Source organism: Coregonus clupeaformis, chromosome 33 (genome assembly GCF_020615455.1).
Source record: "Coregonus clupeaformis isolate EN_2021a chromosome 33, ASM2061545v1, whole genome shotgun sequence".
Taxonomy (NCBI): Eukaryota; Metazoa; Chordata; class Actinopteri; order Salmoniformes; family Salmonidae; genus Coregonus; species Coregonus clupeaformis.
The window spans coordinates 1,345,051-1,364,571 of record NC_059224.1 but is presented as its reverse complement, the minus strand read 5'-3'; the positions used below and the strand labels follow the sequence as shown (position 1 = coordinate 1,364,571).

The 19,521-nt window shown below is 41.9% G+C and overlaps 1 protein-coding gene across 1 annotated transcript in view; it reads left to right on the top strand.

Moving 5' to 3' along the window:
* Nucleotides 1-769: 769 nt before the first annotated feature.
* Nucleotides 770-19,521, top strand: part of LOC121556362 (nuclear factor of activated T-cells 5-like) — a 51,825-nt gene continuing 33,073 nt past the window's right edge. The window contains exon 1 of the mRNA XM_045210104.1: nucleotides 770-1,319. Within this exon, the coding sequence (XP_045066039.1) occupies nucleotides 1,247-1,319 (73 nt within the window). The 5' untranslated portion in view covers nucleotides 770-1,246. The remainder of the gene's footprint in view (nucleotides 1,320-19,521) is intronic.

Here is a 19,521-nt window from a genome sequence, read left to right as displayed (position 1 = left end):
TTAATTACACATTTATGTATTTAATTTTAATTTGAATTAATTAATGACACATTTATACTATTTAATGGTGTATTTATTTATTTAATTGTGGCAATTTTTAGTCCTCCATAGTGGCCCGGGTGGTTGATGTCCTTGATGATCTTTTTGGCCTTCCTGTGACATTGGGTGCTGTAGGTGTCCTGGAGGGCGGGTAGTTTGCCCCCGGTAATGCGTTCGGCAGACCGCACCACCCTCTGGAGAGCCCTGCGGTTGCGGGCGGTGCAGTTGCAGTACCAGGCGGTGATACAGCCCGACAGGATGCTCTCAATTGTGCATCTGTAAAAGTTTGTGAGGGTTTTAGGTGCTAAGCCACATTTCTTCAGCCTCCTGAGGTTGAAGAGGCTCTGTTGCGCCTTCTTCACCACACTGTCTGCGTGGGTGGACCATTTCTGTTTGTCAGTGATGTGTACGCCAAGGAACTTGAAGCTTTCCACCTTCTCCACTGCGGTCCCGTCGATGTGGATAGGAGGGGTGCACCCTCTGCTGTTTCCTGAAGTCCACGATAATATCCAAGAAGGAGTTGTGTGCTGTTACTTTTTAAAGTTATAGGAGTTGCAGTGCCACAGTCTTTGTTTACTAATATAATATCATATATATGACAAAACACGTCAGAAATAGTGGATGCACCTACATGACTTATATCCACTATGCCCGAAAGAAAGAAAGAAAGAAAGAAAGAAAGAAAGAAAGAAAGAAAGAAAGAAAAGCTGTGAACAATCTCATCAGGACCATTTGCTTGTGCATTATCCTAGAACTACATTGAAATTAGGGGGAGATCACCAAACGCAAGAATGGAAAGGATCCCTTATTATTTGAGTAGGCCTAGAGTTTTTACACTTTCAATTATGCAAATTTCAGACTAGTTGTAGGCCTACAATCATGTGACAGATTATTGTCCAGTGGCTACTGTCTTATCTTGAATGACGGGTTTGCGTCATGGGGGGGCGGGGCTGTACAGAAAATAGACGAACTGAACACATTTGACGAACACGCATGTAACGGAGTCAGAAAGAAGCGTGTTACACAGGCTAATAACGACTGGTTCAAGCTATACATAGCCTATATGTCAAATAGAGTTTTGTTTGTTGTCAGTAGTATTTATTTACCATTAATTCAGTGTCAGAGAAATATGTATTTCTAGCTTGCTTGCTCAGCGACGTTCACATCTGAGGGGGTCAGATTTCCCCTCTTCTTCAGAGGCATTGCGATGCCCTCTGATTTTATATCTCTACTCAGCGCGGATCTCGACCTGAATTCCCCCAAATCCCTATATTCCAAAGGTAATACATCTATTTTATGTTAAGCAGAAACTGTCCTCTTTTCTTGTCTGTGTTTTAGTTATTTTCGTTGATATACGCTGTTGTTATTCTCGTACATGTGTTTTGTGAGAGCGCTGTCGTGCTGTTTTTTCCGCCCCGGTCGGCGTGAACGCCAGCGCACCGCATCCCTCTACGTCGCTTTGGCATTGCATCTAAACAGTAGAACTATAGCTTATGCCGTGTTCAGAACAACTGGGAACTCGGAAATATCCGACTTCAGTGCATTCAAGACAACTGGGAACTCGGAAAATACGAGCTCCGACTGGGGAAAAATTGGTTTGAAGGGTCATCCACCCGGAATTCTAAATTGGAAATCAGGCATCTTCCTAGAGCGCCGACTTTCCGACCTGAAGATCACTGATGTCATGATTTGACCGCGTTTTTTCCAAGTTCCCAGTTGTCTTGAAAGCACCATCAGTGCAACGTCACACGTACATCTTTTTTTTTTTTATTAGAATATTTGCTGTAACACTAAAGCTAGTTGAAGCATGTTTGTTTCCTCTATGTATTTTCGACGACTATGTCATTTAAAAAAGGAGATACGTTGCCTAACATCCTGTCAATTTCATACACAATGGCACATGGCACATTTACCCTTTTGACCCAGTTTATTATTTGTCCCCCTTACAAAGGTGAGGACTTATTTGGCAGATCTAGCCTAATTGATTGCATTCCTGCAGTCTAGAAAATATTAGTAGGCATTGGCCAAGTGATCTGTTATGTATTAGAGCCATGTGTAGATTTATATAAGAAAATAGAAAATTGCCTCTTAATAATAGGCTAATCTTATGAATGTAAGACATGATACGATTTTGATACCATTCAATGTAGCTTTATATGATATAAAGACATGTATCTGATAATGGACCAAAAGCTGCTTACCTTGATGCAATGTCAACATGTTACTGTTGTTCGTCATAAGTCAACTAGGCATTTTATTCAGCTGGTAAATGACTACACTATCTTTTTAAAAAACATGTAATGATGGTAATAAAGCAATTTGTGTTTATGGTCCCATACCCTACACATATTTTTTGTGCTATCATGAGTGTGAAAGGATAAAGGCTGCCTCATTGAGGTCACAACACAAAAATGGTTAATTCCTGATACCCTATGTTGAAAGCCATTCATGTATTCAGTGGAAGTGTTTACCAACACTGTGCCAGCAGTCATTTAAATATTTAATGTTTAAACAAACACACTCATCACTCAGATGGTGATTTTAAAAAAGAGGCAGATACTAGAGTACAATATAGGTAGAGGCCCTATTTTATGGTATAGTCGTAGCTCTAAATAGAATCTATTCACCATGGCCTAGTCCCACTGAACAACAGCTAAGGGAGAGTGCACTGGTTGGCTGAACAGTTTGGGGTGTCTCTGCAGCAGCATGCCAGTCCTCCTGACTGATGCAACAGCAGAGCTGAACTGGGGTTGCAGGAGATCTGCAGCAAAGAGCAGAGTCAACGAGAGGAGTGGGTTGCTGCACAGTCAAAGGTGAGAGTGTAGAATTTGAGATGTCATTAAGTATCTCACACTGTAGTTGCTTAAAGGTCATGTGCTATTTGTGTGGCAAATTGACAACCGTTTCAGAGCAACTTTTGTTTTTCCAAGGGTGTGATGTTATGTTGGCAATACCCAGGGCCAGGTACACTGATTCATCCTCCAAATCTCTTTTTCATATGGTTTGGCAATATGTCTCAATACAGCACTTCAACAACATATCTATAAGCCCTTTGACAAACAACAGTATTAAACATGTCCAATTTCACAGTAAAAGTGAATTGTGAAGCAAACAGCCAGTGGACTTAGGCTAGCCCCTGTCTATTTTTTACTCCCTCAAATCCCCTACAAAGTGGAAAATGCAGTCTTTATTAAAATCAGAACTTTTTTGTGACCCATTCCTGAAAACATGTTTTTAATTTCCTGAGTATACTGCAGAGATATATATTCTGTTTGTAAATATACACGCATCTTTGGTTCCTAGTACAGGACCCCAGTAATCTCTGTGCAATTTAGTCCAAGATAAATTAAACTTTTATCCTGGTATCTTTATCAAACCCCTAATTACCATACAGTTACCAGCATTTTCATGCAGTCAGTCCCGAGGGTGCATGTAAGTATTCAACTTCAATCACAATATTGGACAAGTAGGGACTCTGCTGGTGTAGTGTTGGACCTGCGTCCTGAGTGCCTTAGCATTTTAGAGGACTCTTCAGTCTTCATTGCCTACTTTCAAAGATAGATACTGCATAACTTAAGCTGCATGTTCCCTCAACTGAGAAAGGAGAAAAACAGTGGGTATGTTTTTCTGGTGTCTTTGGTATGTTTGTGGTTTGCTGAGGGTAACCATAAGACTGACTGTGTTTTTCAACTGAATTCACAAGAATCTGGGTAACCTAAAGTATAAAGGGATAGTTCTGTTAGGGTCTATAACAGAAGGTGCTGAAGTAAAGAAGTGGATGTGTCTGACCGTGCTGTGTAGTGCTGTTAATCCTCTACCTGGCTGGCTGCTGCCAGTGACCACAGAGGCTGCATGCCAAGAGTAATCTCTGCACAAACGATCACACTGTTTCTGTGGCTCAGATTTGCTGAGGGTAGTCTAAATGTCATAGGCCCAACAGTTTTGGAGAGGTGGCGGACTGAAGCCCAGAGGGGGTCAAAGAGCCACCCTTAATCAGTGTGACTTAAAAGCCAGCGGAGTGAAGAGTGGCGCATTCCTCAGTTGCTGTTAAGCCAGGTTTAAAGTGATGTATGAAAATGTATGCACTCACTAACTGTAAGTCGCTCTGGATAAGAGCGTCTGCTAAATGACTAAAATGTAAATGTCTTCATAAAAATTACTTAATCATCCTCTTGACTGATGTCAGGGAGTTGCTCATAAATGGGTTAACTTGAGTTGGCTTGACTTGAGGCTGTAATGGACTGCCCCATGTCAGAATATGAAAATGATTAGGCTAGGCCTAGTTTCTTCACTGAAAGTCTGCTTCTTTGAGGAGCTACAGATGGCTATCATTATAGTGGGCTCACAGGGCTATCTATTTTTCTGTTTCACTACTTTTAAGGGTGGAGTGAGTGACCGAGCATCAGCTTGGAGAAAAAAGCTATTCGTTTTGCTCTCCAGATTTATGATTCTCTAGACTGCTTACATAATCGTAATCCAAAAGAGTTTGTGCTGGCTTAGGGGAAGTTTATCCACTTTTGTAATAAGAAGGGAAAGTAGGGAATTGGAGGGAGAGAGAGCTTCCTCAATTGCTGCCCTGTAAACTTTTTGAGAGGTTGAAAACGCTCAAATTTAAATGAGACACTGTGTTTCCATTGTCTGTTTTTACTCATTACCCAAATTACTCATAGTTTACTGAGTTTTACAAGCATTGACATAACAAAATGTCATGTGTCATTTTGATGGACTAGAACATATTGACACTGAAACCACTTGTATGAAAACTAATCTCTGCATCTCCAAAAAAAACAACCTGAAACATAATATTTACATAAGTATTCAGACCCTTTACTCAGTACTTTGTTGAAGCACCTTTGACAGCGATTACAGCCTTGAGTCTTCTTGGGTATGACACCACAAGCTAGGCACACCTGTATTTGGGGAGTTTCTCCCGTTCTTCTCTGCAGATCCTCTCAAGCTCTGTCAGGTTGGATGGGGAGCGTCGCTGCACAGCTATTTTCAGGTCTCTCCAGAGACGTTCGATCGGGTTCAAGTCCGGGCTCTGGCTGGGCCACTCATGGTCATTCAGAGACTTGTCCCGAAGCCACTCCTGCGTTGTCTTTGCTGTGTGCTTAGGGTCGTTGTCCTGTTGGAAGGTGAACCTTCACCCCCAGTCTTAGGTCCTGAGCGCTCTGGAGCAGGTTTTCATCAAGGATCTCTCTGTACTTTGCTCCGTTCATCTTTCCCTCGATCCTGACTAGTCTCCCAGTCCCTGCCGCTGAAAACATCAATTTTGAATCTCATAGCAAAGTGTCTGAATACTTATGTACATAAGGTATTTCAGTTTTATATTTTTTATACATTTGCAAAAATTTCTAAACCTGTTTTCGCTTTGTCATTATGGGGTATTGTGTGGAGGTTGATGAGGGGAAAAAATAATTTAATCCATTTTAAAACAAGGTTGTAACGTAACAATGTGGAAAAAGGGAAGGGGTCTGAATACTTTCTGAATTCACTGTATATACACAAACATTACATATTTATTGCAGCTAAAGTAATATAAGTTTCACACTAGGATGATAAAGCAGATGTTGCTGGCAGCCGAGGCATGGTGATAAGCATTAAACAGACAGGACAGAGTGCAATGAACGTCAAATGTTCTGTTGACTCTCAAAACCAAATTTTTAGGCTATAAGTGGTAGTTTGTTAAATCAATTGTCAAACACCTAAATCCTTGTAGGTAGGCTACATCTGTTCCAATGTTTTTTGGCTGGTATAAAACTGTACATGGACTTCTTTGATGAATAAGGATTTTCATCCTTTTCATCCTGTTAAAGGATAGAAATGTATGTGAATTGAAACACTGACACTACATTACTTTTCTTAAACTTGTTGATTGTTTTGTATGCAATGTTTGCCTGAGTCGAAAACATGAAACATTCACAGCTTACATGGAAGTTGGAGCAGACAGCTGTTTTTACCTCATGGCTGCGTGAGGTTGTGTCATCATACTGTACTTTTATTTTCTGTCCTTTATGGACAGATGATGATCATATTGTGGTGTTTCCCCTCTGGCTCAGAAAGTTCTGGGGCCTCTAGGAGCACGCTCTCTAATGAGGCAGTGAATCACTGCAAACGCTGCTGTGGAGATGGAGCCAAGCATATGGCCGTTTCTCTGCTGTCCTGAACCATGGCAGAATGCCCTAGAGATGAAACACTTCTATTTCTATTACACCTCTTCTATGACATCTGTTTTTAGTCATAATTCACGTAGTCTATATGTAGATATTAAGGCAGTGAGGGATTAGGTTACTTTTAATACATTTAATACAGCTCAGGTGGGTTTTGTAATGTATTTTGCTCACTATGTGTTTGCTGCAGAGAGACGAGGGAACATGAGATAATTAGTTTTGATCAGTCATGATAATAAAAGTGCTGAAACATGTTGGCTCAATATTTATTTAAAGAAGATTGAGAACAAGTTATAGGATGAAAAATACTGGAGTTTTGGCGCAGGTACAGCCGACTAGCGTTGGCTAATGCTACCTAGCAAAATCGATACTTGGAGTCAAAGTATTGATATAATATTGTCCAAAATAATATTGCGATATGTAACTATAGATTTTTACCCCCATCACTAGCTTGCCTTGTCAAGTTGCAATGTGACAGGCATTTTATGAGAAGGTGTAACTGCCATTAGAAGTCAAATGGAATTGGTAGATTATAAGGCAAGATATTTGAAATGGCCAGCCACACAATGAAACCTTTACTCCTGAACACTCACTTCACTGTTAAGCTAACTGGTTGGCCCAATTTACAAGCCCTGTGGTTTTGGTAAGCTTAAGAGCTCAGTCCTAGAGAGCCTGGTCCCTGTCTTAATGACTGCATTTCACAGTGATGCTTTCTGTCAGTATTGATGTCTTTGTCCTACCCTGGACCACAGATCTCCCTTTGGGAGAGGCCCTCTTTATCTCTACTAAACTAGCCCACCAGAGCCCATAGGGTCAATCATTAACCATCACAAGGGGAGCGGGCTGCTTTGTGTGTAAACCTGTGCTTGCGCTCAATTCATATTGACTCTGCTATGTTAAACAAACTTGGCGGCATGCGCTTCAAAATATTTGATTGCCTTGAATGCTAATATATTTATGATGATGAAACACCAAAGACCTCAGAGGGACAACAAATGCAGCCAGTTTTTGATTAGATTCTTGATAATAATTTGAAATGTTTGACTTTCTGATTGGAACAATGAGACTACAATACCAATCTCCTCTCTCTTTTAAAACCGATGCACAAACATTCAGTTCCACACTCCTGTGCTTGCACTTCTACCTCAAATCTGAATGGCATACACAGAGAAAGGACAGATTAGTGATCTCTCTTTTTAACCTTTGGGATTAACATGGATTTAGAGAGAGGCCGGAATCTAAAATAAAATCAGCTCTCCCACTCTTTTTCTGCGCTACACAATTTCATTTAGCCTAATCACAGCAGTTGACGGTGTCAGTTTCACAGTACTACCCAGGCACACATTTGAAACATGCCCTAAAGCCTTCTGTTGATGTTGTGCAGAATAAGGCCTAGGTTCTAATTTCTCAGACCTGTCCTTATGAAATGATCTCCTTGTTCACTGGATGGTTGCTTGTGTTTCTATTAATGGTATTAGGAGGCTCTAAAGTCTAAAAAAATATATATATTGTTTTGCGTTTCAAGAGGTACAGAAGGTGTTTTCCTCTCAAACACCAGGTTATAATAAGCCATGCAGGGTATAGTAGGAGAATGCCAGCTGGGGGGCTATAGGTAAAAGGGTCACAGAGGGCTGTTACAGGGCCATCCGTGTCAGTGAGTTAGGCTATAAGGATCCACAGTGGGTTAGTTAAGGGCATGTGTAAGGTAACAGTATCTTTCTGCCAAAGTGGATGCCTGTCTCAATGCCTAATTACATGTAGATACATCCGCTGGATTTGGTTTTGAAGAACCATCATATGATTTAGTCTCTTTAGGCGTAGACTACTGCTTTAGGAATATTGTCATAAAATAGGCTAAATCGTTTAATACTGTACAGTGCCTTTGGAAAGTATTGACCCCTTGACTTTTTCCACATTTTATTAGGTTACAGCCTTGTTCTGAAATTGATCAAACTGTTTTTTCCCCTCATCAATCTACACACAATACCCCATAATGAGAAAGTGAAAACAGGTTTTTATAAATTTTTGCTAATTTATAAAAACAAATGTATGGAAATATCACAGGTTGGATGGGGAGCGTTGCTGCACAGCTATTTTCAGGTCTCTCCAGAGATGTTCGATCGGGTTCAAGTCCGGGCTCTGGCTGGGCCACTCAAGGACATTCAGGGACTTGTCCCGAAGCCATTCCTGTGTTGTCTTGGCTGTGTGCTTAGGGTTGTTGTCCTGTTGGAAGGTGAACTTTCGCCCCAGTCTGAGGTCTGGAGCAGGTTTTCATCAAGGATCTCTCTGTACTTTGCTCCATTCATCTTTGCCTCGATCCTGAAAAACATCCCCACAGCATGATGCTGCCACCACCATGCTTCACCGTAGGGATGGTGCCAGGTTTCCTCCAGACGTGACACTTGGCATTCAGGCCAAAGAGTTCAATCTTGGTTTCATCAGACCAGAGAATCTTGTCGGGTTCTTGGTCACCTCCCTGACCAAGGCCCTTCTCCCCCGATTGCTCAGTTTGGCTGGGCGGCCAGCTCTGGGAATAGTCTTGGTGGTTCCAAACTTCTTCCATTTAAGAATGATGGAGGCCACTGTGTTCTTGGGGACCTTCAATGCTGCAGAAATGTTTTTGGTACCCTTCCCCAGATCTGTGCCTCGACACAATCCTGTCTCGGAGCTCTACAGACAATTCCTTCGACTTCATGGCTTTGTTTTTGTTCTGACATGCACTGTCAACTGTGGGACGTTATATAGACAGGAGTGTGCCTTTCCAAATCATGTCCAATGAATTGAATTTACCACAGGTAGACTCCAATCAAGTTGTAGAAACATCTGAAGGATGGTCAATGGTAAACAGGATGCACCTGAGCTCAATTTCGAGTCTCATAGCAAAGGGTCTGAATACTTATGTAAATAAGGTATTTTTATTTTTAATACATTTGCAAACATTTCTAAAAACCTGTTTTCACTTTGTCATTATGGGGTATTGTGTGTAGATTGCTGAGGAAATTGTTTTATTTAATCCATTTTAGAATAAGGCTGTAACGTAACTAAATGTGAATGAGACTATTAATGAATGGATTGTTTTGGTTTTGTATCCAAAGGCTATTGGTATTCTTCATGTACAGAGATAGGCCTACTTTACAGTGTGGTCTGGACATTTTGAAATATGGCAGGTATTTTTCAGTCCATTTCCTTCTCTAGGATTAGCTTAATCCAGAACTATAAAAAAAAAATAATGGTCAATAAAGTTGCGGTGTACTTTAGGCAAAAGGAATGTTCAATGTCAAACTATATCTTAGGCCCTAGTCTTTTTTATCTATGGGTCTGGGTCTCTCTTTGTTGTGAATCCATCGAGTGGTTACCAAAATGCTCTGTTATTTCTGAGTCGCTCATTGCTGATATGCTTGTCTGCATATTGAAAGCTGTATGTCACCACCAACATGGAAGGAAATGGGTTGGCATCGCGTCCGCTGTGTTGACATGGCTGAGAGTGGTAGTCCTTTCTCTTGGTTCAAAGAGCAAATACAGATGACAGTTACAGGTATGGGATCTTAAATTGACCTGTATTGCCACAGCAAAATAGTCCTGCAGCAAAAGGATTTGAACGTTTAGTCCATAATGTTGCTTGATCGGTGGTTAGGCTATTAGCTGGTCAAAGTGAGGCTACATGAAACGTGGAATACTGTTAATTTAACTTTGTGTTAGTGTGGGTTTTCAGTGAATTTCTGTAAATCACAATCTGCATTTCCTGCGGCGCAAGAAAATTCTCAGCAACAAAAGTGTGATCAAATTAAAATCCTTCATCTATATGTGAAAACAACACGATTTCTGGTAGATGATAGGTTGACCAAAAGCCTACTTTTTTTCACCCAATGTTATTGTTCGAACTATGTATTGGGTCTGGGGCCAACATGCTTAACAGGTTCTTAAATGCTTCTTATGCTCTCAGCGTACAATGTTGTCAATGAACAAGAGCTGTCAACACTAGCTGAGTTATTACAGCGGTGTATGCAAAAACGTGAGCAGACTTGTTTTGAGCAATGAAATTTGATCGCACAGTCCTCTCCCCCTCAACACACTAGCCTACTTCAAACCAGGCTGTACATTAAGGCTTCACTGATGGATCTTAAATCCATTTTATGACGCAACAGCAGGGCCGTTTGTAGCTTTTTGGGGGCCCTAAACGATATTTGGTTGGGGAGGCCCTGCCACCTCGCGGGCAAAACATATTTTAGTGCCCCCCCTCTTGGCGGTGGAGAGAGAATTGCAGCTTTAAAGTTAATGTCAAGCAATTCTACACATTTTGCCATGGGGCATAGAGATGTTCTGCATTTCTAAAACGAAGTCCATGGGGCAGAGAGAACATTTAGCAGTTTAAAAACTAATTTCATGCAATTCTAGTCATTTTGCCATGGGGGTTGAAAGAAAAAATAGTAGTTTTAAAGCTGATTTCCTGCAGTTCCTACACATTTTGCCATGACTTATGCCATGTTCATATGATATCTGAGAGAGAGTGAATATCAAAATCAATGGGGGCCCCCTAGAGGTCAAGACCCCTGGGCATGTGCCTTGAGTGCCCAGTCACTAATTCATGATTACTACAAGGTTTAGATAGCTGGTTAGACTAACTTACCTAGCAGTCTATAAACTATTAGCTGACATGGGCTTATTGACTGACTGACATGACGAGGAATACTTCCTTCCTTTTTGGTTGGGGGCCCCATATCAGCCGCGGGGCCCTAAGCGGCCACTTATGCATAGAAACAGCACTGCTTTCCCCCATAACTTCCTTTTTAGAAACACTCAGGAGGTTAATGGTTAACACTAACCAAACCTCAGTAAAAAGGAGTAACAGGCCTCAGGTCGAAACATTACCTCTTCCAGTATTTACCGTGACTTTGTTTCAGCTCTAACCATCCTATGCATGAGCAGTTTAACCTCCTAGCACCCCTAGCAACAGTCACTGATAATAACATCAACACTTGTCATTTCACCTTGCAAGGTTGTGTAGTGGTTATCATCACTCTTGTTCTCATATCAGTGGTTACGTTGTTTATAGGTCCGTCTTAATATACCGAAAGGTCGAAGTTTCAAATTGACAGATTTCTGACGGTATTATGCTATGAGGGTTTCATTAATCAATGTTTAAAATGACTGCAGAACACTGTAGGCAGTGTCATAGACACCCTGATCATAATTTGGCAAGGGAATACTAGGTCAGATGAGCGTGATGAAATATGTAGAGCAAAAGCCACAATAGTTGCAGGGCTACAGTCTTTATAAAGCATGTCAAGAGGTTGGCAATACAACAAGGCCAGTTGGTTAATGCCTACCTTTCTCAAAACATCAGTATCCCATAATGATCGACACACCAGTCCCTGTTGTTGGATGGTTTGTATTAATACAATCATAGTCACTGCTGTGAATTGAGTGCCTCGCCTCATTGAGTTTTTAAAAGCGTGGCTTTTATCAGTACTGTTAAATGCCATTTGTGATTTAGTGAACATCAAGACTGTGGTCTCATGTGACTCTAATTGATTACATAGGGCTCTTATTTCAGAAACCCTGTTTTAGGAGCTACTGGAAGGATGCCCAGATCAGTTGTCTGTTGGGGACAATTCAAGAATGACACAATCGTGCAGGAAGAATGACACATCGGGCGGCAGGTAGCCTAGCATTTAGAGAGGCGAGTCAGTAACCGGAGGGTCTGAATCCCGGGTCTGACAGGGAAAAAATCTGTCTGAAAGTGAGCCAGGCAATTGGAGGGTTGTTGGTATCCTAGATGCCATTGCCTACCGTTGTGTCCTTGAGCAAGGCACTTAACCCCCCACAACAACTGCTCCACGGGCGCACAGTGTGACAGCCCCCCTGCTCCAACCTCTCCAACCTGTATGTGTCTTTTGGAGGGGTTGGGATAAAGCAGAAGTCACATTTCTGTTAGACCTTCTGTACAATTGACAAATAAAGTTATCTTAATCTTGTGCCAAATGATGTGCACGTTCCCCAGTTGTAGCTTATTTTTGGAAATCAGAACATGACACTTTGATTTCAGCTACTGCCAGTAACTATAAAGAAATAAATGTGGGCCTTATGTAGGCCTATGCACTTAACAGCATAGTCTCTGAGCAAATAGGGCCTTAAATTGGGCGATACGAATGCCTAGTCTCAACACTGTCCCTTGGCTTTTGTCTCAGAGACAGATCCTACTGTATACAGTGATACTCTGTGCCCACAGTTGAACTCCGGTGGTAGACTAATTCTCACGTTTTCAGTATTTCATAAATCTCGTGTCGACAGATGAATGTAACATAAATGGTAGTAGCAGCTGTCGACAGACTGTGTGATGCGACGACTAAAGCCTGTTGCATGCTTCCCTATCGAAACATTCTGCGGATATATTATGATAAAATTCGGTGAAGTTTTGGTGTTTGGCAGGTTTTTTTTTCATCTGTTCACGCACACAAAAAATGTTCTTGAGGCAAGTCGAAGTTCGGTAGCCGAAGTCTGCTCCACTTCGTCAGTGATTGGTCAACAGTACTACTCCTAGTAAGAGTGGGAACTATGGACAGGATTTTTCAATAAAGTGTTTGTTGTCATTGAACGAGAGACAACTAGTTTTCATGCCAATTTTGTTCACTTAAGAAATACTCCACCAAACATCTTAGCTAGATGTGAAATTGCACAACTAAGACCTCCTTTGCAAAAACTTCAAAATGAATGACAGATTTCTTGATTTATCTTAGATTAATTATTTTGAGGAAGTGTTACTGGGTATGTTGTTGCTACAGCGTCTCAAGAGGGACAAACAATAATATTGCCGCTTTTTTCAAATTTTTCAAGCTAAGGTCTTTTTAAGGGATCATGCGAGGCACAGACGTTCACTTCGCCTAGCCGAGTTCTGCTAGGAGCAAACTGAACCTAGTATGCGGACGCCTTTATGAGGAGCTTTCAGGTACACAGATTTTTTGTCACTGGTCATTTGGACAAATCACGATTTAGCAGGTCCTCGCATCTTTCGAATTTCAGAAGGGGAAGAGATATTTGGCCTGTAAACTTGCCCCAAACTGTCTGAGAGTTTATGTTTAGAGGGGTGGAGACTTTGCTAGTCTCATTACTACATTATCGAACACGTCTCTCCCTATAACCTAATCGATCATCTGACGCAATTACGCAAGGTTTTAGTTCTGGGTGTCCGAGGTTAGTGTTCTATTAAATCCTCTCTGGCCACAGGTGCTGTACCAGTGAGAGGCGGGAGAGGTTGGCTGTGGCGCCCTCTGCTCTCGCTGTGTCTCTCCCTCGTAGGAGACTGATTTGTGACACCTTTCTGTGAAAACCCAAAAGCGTCTCCGAGCTCTGATCCCTCTGATGTTTCTACCCAGAGCGAAATGCACACTTTTTTTATGTCAACAAAGATGTTAAATATTTAGAGGGCTAAATCATAGCTGCCAGGAGCTTTTCCATTGGCAGATGAGGAGACAAGGTCAGGTTTCAGTGTAGGCTTACAGCTCTGGTAGTCCCGCCTCAAAGAGCATGGCTCCTTATGTGGACTTCGTGACATGTCTGCCCCACTTGGATCCACCGCTAATGAGCATTGTTCATCAATCTTAACCAAAGGACATAAGCCTTTTCCTCTTGTGGTAGTTTTCAGATAACCCCTTGCTCTTTAGTGCTATTTAAAGTCCTGTTCCTGATTTGTGATTATTGTTAAAGCTGTCTCTCTCTCCTCTCTCTTCTCCTCTCTCTTCTCCCTCTCTGCTCCTGCCATTGCCACACCCACACGTGCTCTGTGTCAGAGAGTTTGCCCAACGGCAGATTATTATACACAAAGGGTATGTCAAGGGCTTCGGCAATGCTGTGTGACTACACAGGGGGGTATAAAGAGACAAACATTCCAGCGCACCATAACGCTTGTGCAATCTCAATTTCCTGTGTTTTCATTCCTTTTTCCTGAGTTACCTGTTAGTTCCCAGGGAGGTGGGGGCAGAGAATGGCACCTTTGGAGTGACAGTGTCCTATTTTTCCCCCTAACATCCTGTCGTTAAAAAAACATATATTTGACGTTTTATGTAAGTAGCTTAGCTACCCCTCTTAAGTCTCAATAACTTGAAATTGGGAGCATAATAAGGTTCACTTTCACTGAAGTACAGTTAGTTATCACTTTACCTTCGCAGAACTGCCTCTTAGTCACAGCCTGATAAATTACGAAATGTTAGATGGGTTTTGGTGAATGGGAAAACCAGATGTCATCATCAGGTATGACGGTGCCCCACTGCCAAGCTCTGAACTGGATGGAACCGGCTTCTGGTTAGAGATAGGAATGATTACATTTTATCTCAGGACCTCTGTCAGGATCTGCTTGATGGCATTGTATCCTGTTTAATCAATCTGTGTTGCAATAAATTGGGCTACTACCTTTCTCAAAACTTATCTGGAACAGCATTCATTGTCCTTCATCGTTTTGAATCCACCTCAATACAGCCTTAGCAACAAAACAATTCTGTTGAACTAAATTATATAGCCTAATTAATTTTGTTCTTCTCAGGATAACACCCTCGCCTACAAACATTGCAAACTGAGTTCCTATCAATTATTTATTTGTTGTGGTGTTGGCTTGTACCATTGCTGTGATAATAGCTTCATTCTCCCATGGTTATTTCGAATTAATCAGCAGACATTCTAAAGCCTTAATTAGATTTTGTTCCAAATCCTCTTAGGTGATTAATATACTGTAGGTGTGGTCTTAGTCTGGTTGGGAAAGGTGAGACTGAAGAACAAATTAGCACTGCTGTGCAGCACTGGCCAGGGCAAAGACTGCTACCACCACACACAGCCCTCCATGCAGCCCCATCATGGTCCAACTGAAGAATCCAATCAGGAATGTGGTCAATGTGTACAGCAAGGCTATCTCATCATGGGTTAAATTATAAAAATAGGTAAATACACAGTTGGTTTTATTTTGGTTGTTCTGACTGCTGTTCTTCATAGTGCTCTGCTCAGTAATAACCTATGTTATATTCAGGTTTATCGATTTTTCTAAATGCATCAACGACCTCCCTCCCCAACCCCCAAGGCCAAAACAACCCTTCCTAACATAAATTGTTAATGCCAAATATTTTATCAGCTTATTGCTACATTCTTATCAGCAGAGTCAACATGCGCTCGTAGCAAAATCAAGAGCAAATCCACAAAGGTTCCAAATTTGTAGCCTTGTGACGCCGCAGGCTATTTTTAAGCATGTTACTAATAACTCTCCTGGGCTTTATAGATGGATGGTAGGAGAGGAGTCTCTGTTTCCCCATGCTCTACAGAGCTGACGTTTGACTGTGGATTTCATGGGCTGCTGGGTAAATGGTTTGAAGTCTTTCATAGTTCTTCTATGTCAACATGGCTGGTACTGATAGAACCTCAACTACTAACCATTGTTCATCAATCATTCACTTGGGAAGAGATGCATTTTTCTCCTTCATATGATCCTGGCTATAAATAGTAGGGCCGGGACAATAACAGTATTGCAATATTTTTTCCATGACAAAAATGAAACCATGAAGCAGACCTAACTCTTTGGTCCTTTAAAAACCTGCTGTATGTAAAATATTGTGTGCTATAGCTTGGAAAATAAATAAATGTGACTCTGGATGACAACATAATGATGTTTGTCTCCAACATTAGGGCTGTTTTCCTAAAGAAGTTAAATCTGCTTTGTGTTTTGTTTCCTTGCCACGATACTAACGAGTATTGTGATACTGGTACCGTCCCGGCCCTAGTACATAGTATTGCCCTTTTGTCTTTTAACCGAATCAAAATCTAATCAAATTGGATTTGTCACGTATAGAGTTTACAGCAGATATAAAAGGTGAAGCGAAATGCTTATGTGCTAGCTCCACTGAGGTATAAATGAACTAGAGACTGCCTCCAAGATGGCCGACCGTTGTTTTCAACTTAATCTACTTGCGTTCGCATACACCGTTCCGTGGTTGCTGCCATCTTTCTTACTGGGACTACTCCACCTGTGCATTAGCACTGTGTGCACTGGACAGACAGCAGTATCGTGCAAACCTGCTCCGGGAACTCTGTCAGAGCACATGGGCAGCTAAACAAGACAACCGGTACTTCCCCTGGTTAGCTGGGGTCATGACCTCAGACCAAGAATATAAAATGTTAATAACTTCTGCTGTGAGTGATGGAAAAACAATCGGCCTCAGCGACAATTATTTGAATAATTTTGTGCATAAAGGTGATGACTAAAGTTTCTTATTAGGGATTTTCTAATTTGACTTCTCTATGGGGCTGCCTTTCTTGGCTGTGATTCAGTTAAACTGCAATACCGACGCAATACTGTAGGTGAAGTCAAAAGCGTGCTTCCAGACCGGAACCCTGGCCTCTTGATTAGCTCCCTCAACAATGCAGTACATCAGTCAATAACAATAATACTGAAAAAATAACAAGTAATATAATTAATAAGAGAGGTAGTATGCATAGTAATAATGGACTGTATTATACTGTATTTATACATATAGAGTGGATAGTGTCTTGGTCACGCAGTGGAATATATATTATATAGTAGAACAGCAGTGTTGTGTGTGTGAACAGCAGTGTTGGGTGATAATATTGGACCTCACGATACAATATTATCACGATATTTAGGTGCGGATACAAAATGTTGCGGTTCTCTCTATTCTATTGCAATTCGATATTTACATTTTATTGCTGTTCTATGTTACAAACGTATTGCTCACCATATGTCTTCTGCAGCGGGACAAGAGAGAGCCATGAGAGAACGAGTTTTGATCACTCATGGAAATAAAAGTGCTGAAAAAAATTTGCTCCCTATTTAAAAAGAAGATGGAGAACAAGCCATGAAGGAAAAATACTGGAACTTTGGTGCAACTAGCACAAAAATAATATTGCGATATTGTCAAAACGATACGATATATCGTCCAAAATGATATCCCGATATGTAACTATCCATTTTTTTTCTTCCCCCATCACTAGTCAGTGCATCTAATCTCTAAAGTGCGGATAGTCTCTGAGGTAAATTAACTCTAATTTCAGTGTTGAATGGCTGGTTGTTTTTCTGGTTTTCCTGTTTGGGAGGCTGAGAAGCTAAAAGCTCTGAGTGTAGCCCTGGCTTGGTGATGTCATGCAGTGAGTGTGTTTGTGCGTGCTGAGTGACCACAGGCCTCCTTGTTGCCTAAGCATGGTTTTCCCACTGGCTGGAGAAATGCCTATGTTGGCACACTAAGCTCATTGTGAAGCAGCATCCTTGTGATAATGGGGGAGTGGGGGAATGGCAGTCCTGTGATTTGTGTCCTATGAATGAGACGGGCAGTAACAAGATGGATATAAGCAGATGGACCCTATTGTGACTGACAGCCCACACCTGATGGAATGCAAGGCCTGGTTCAGTAAACCCATCCCGGGGTGGGGGGCTGGCTTGTGTAAATAGCTTGAATTCCACAGCTTTCTGAAGTCTTTCTTTCATCTTATCCCAGTGTCTGTTTCTCCTCTCTGAAGCCACTGGTAAACACAGCACAGACAGACCAGGGTTTCCGTTAGGAAAAAGTGGCGCAGGACATTTGAATGGCAGCATGTTAATTTACCGGACATTTGAGAAATGTACCGGGTCCATATGCATTGGGTGCGTAACCTGATTATGGCGTCCACCCACGGTGCTCAGAATGACAGAAATCACATTTAGATTATGGTAAATTAATCTTAACAGAACTAGAGATATATCGGGCCGATATTGGCCTTTTCTAGTCTATCAGCTATCGGCCCTTCTCTATCGGCCTTGCCGATTAGTGCCTCTACATAGCAAAGCTTCCGCTATGCCAGCCACCACTCACCGCCTGAGCCACGAGCACTGCACAATGCCGAGGAATGTCTAGCTGGGAAAATCATCATCAACAGCAAGCTAGCTCATTCTCCAACAGAAAGGTGCAGTATTGAGAAATTGATGAATTGACAAAGTGACCAAAATCGAATTCCTGTTGTTTAGTTAGCGAATACACTAATAAGGCTTTTGTCGACGTGCCCGGACATACATGCAATAAGCAAGCTAGCTAAGCAGATAGCTATGTGACCTGTTAGCAAAGATTACGATAAATGACCCTTTCATATGTCGTGTTGGCTAGCTAGCTATTATTAGCTACTATGCTAGCTAGCTGGCTAGATAAACATGGTGCTGAGATATCAGATAACATTAGCTAGCTACGTTGGCTATTAGCCTATATGATGTCCTTCCATGCAGGCGTGACATGCTGGAGTGGTCCTTCTATGCAAATGTTGTTGATCAGTAGGCTAATATAAGTCCCAAATAGAAGGCAAACAGATTGTCATCTGTAGCACTATAGACTCCACTGATCAGCCAAAACAAGCTCAATAACTCAATGCATGCACACACTCTAATTGAATATGCATTCACATGTATTGTGAGTAGGGCTATGCCATCTTAATATACCCAGTTTATCAGGAGATTTACCATTCAAATAAAATTATGTTATGTAGTTATTGTTGTGCCTCCTCCCAAACATTGGACTGCAACTGGGCTCAAATTGTCACTCATTAAGTAATTTATTTGAGCTGGAGATGTCAGTCTAAGTTAGGCAGTGTCATTTCATCGCTGCGAGTCACTTAATGAAGGAAGTGTTGGGAGCTAACATGATGACTTTGAATGTAGAAACACGACAAAACAAAACACCATCCGCAAAGTCCTGAAAACAAAAATTAAACATAGAACAAAAACCCACAACTACAAGGTGAACACAGACAGTTTAAAGAGGGCCCCCAATCAGAGATAACGAGCCCACAGCTGACACTCGTTACCTCCGATTGGGAAAGTCACTTGACCAAACATAGAATCCAGAATACCTAGACACTAAACACAGTACAAACATTAATGAAATCTATACACCCTGGGACTCAGACAAAACAGTCCCGGAGAGCCAGAGGTGGACAGTACTTCTCTAAAGAGCGTGGATCAAGTAACCGCGCCTAAATACGAAAGCAAAAACAGGGAGGGCCAGTGGGGCATCTCTCCCCGGCGGCGGCCTGCCCGGGCTAGATCCACTTCCTCTCCAACCCCCCAAAGTACCCTGGTCCTGTCTAGCCTGGCTTGAACTGGATCGACGACACGCCGCTTCGGCTTGCGGCGTGGCAGAACGGACCGACCGGGTTGACGATATGGCGCACTTCGCTTGCGCGCGTGAAGTAGAACGACCGGATTGCCACACGGTGACTCAGACTCTGGAAGTGGAGACAGGAACGAATGGACAGGGCTGACGCAAATGCACTTTCTGGTTTGAAGTGGCGGTGGACA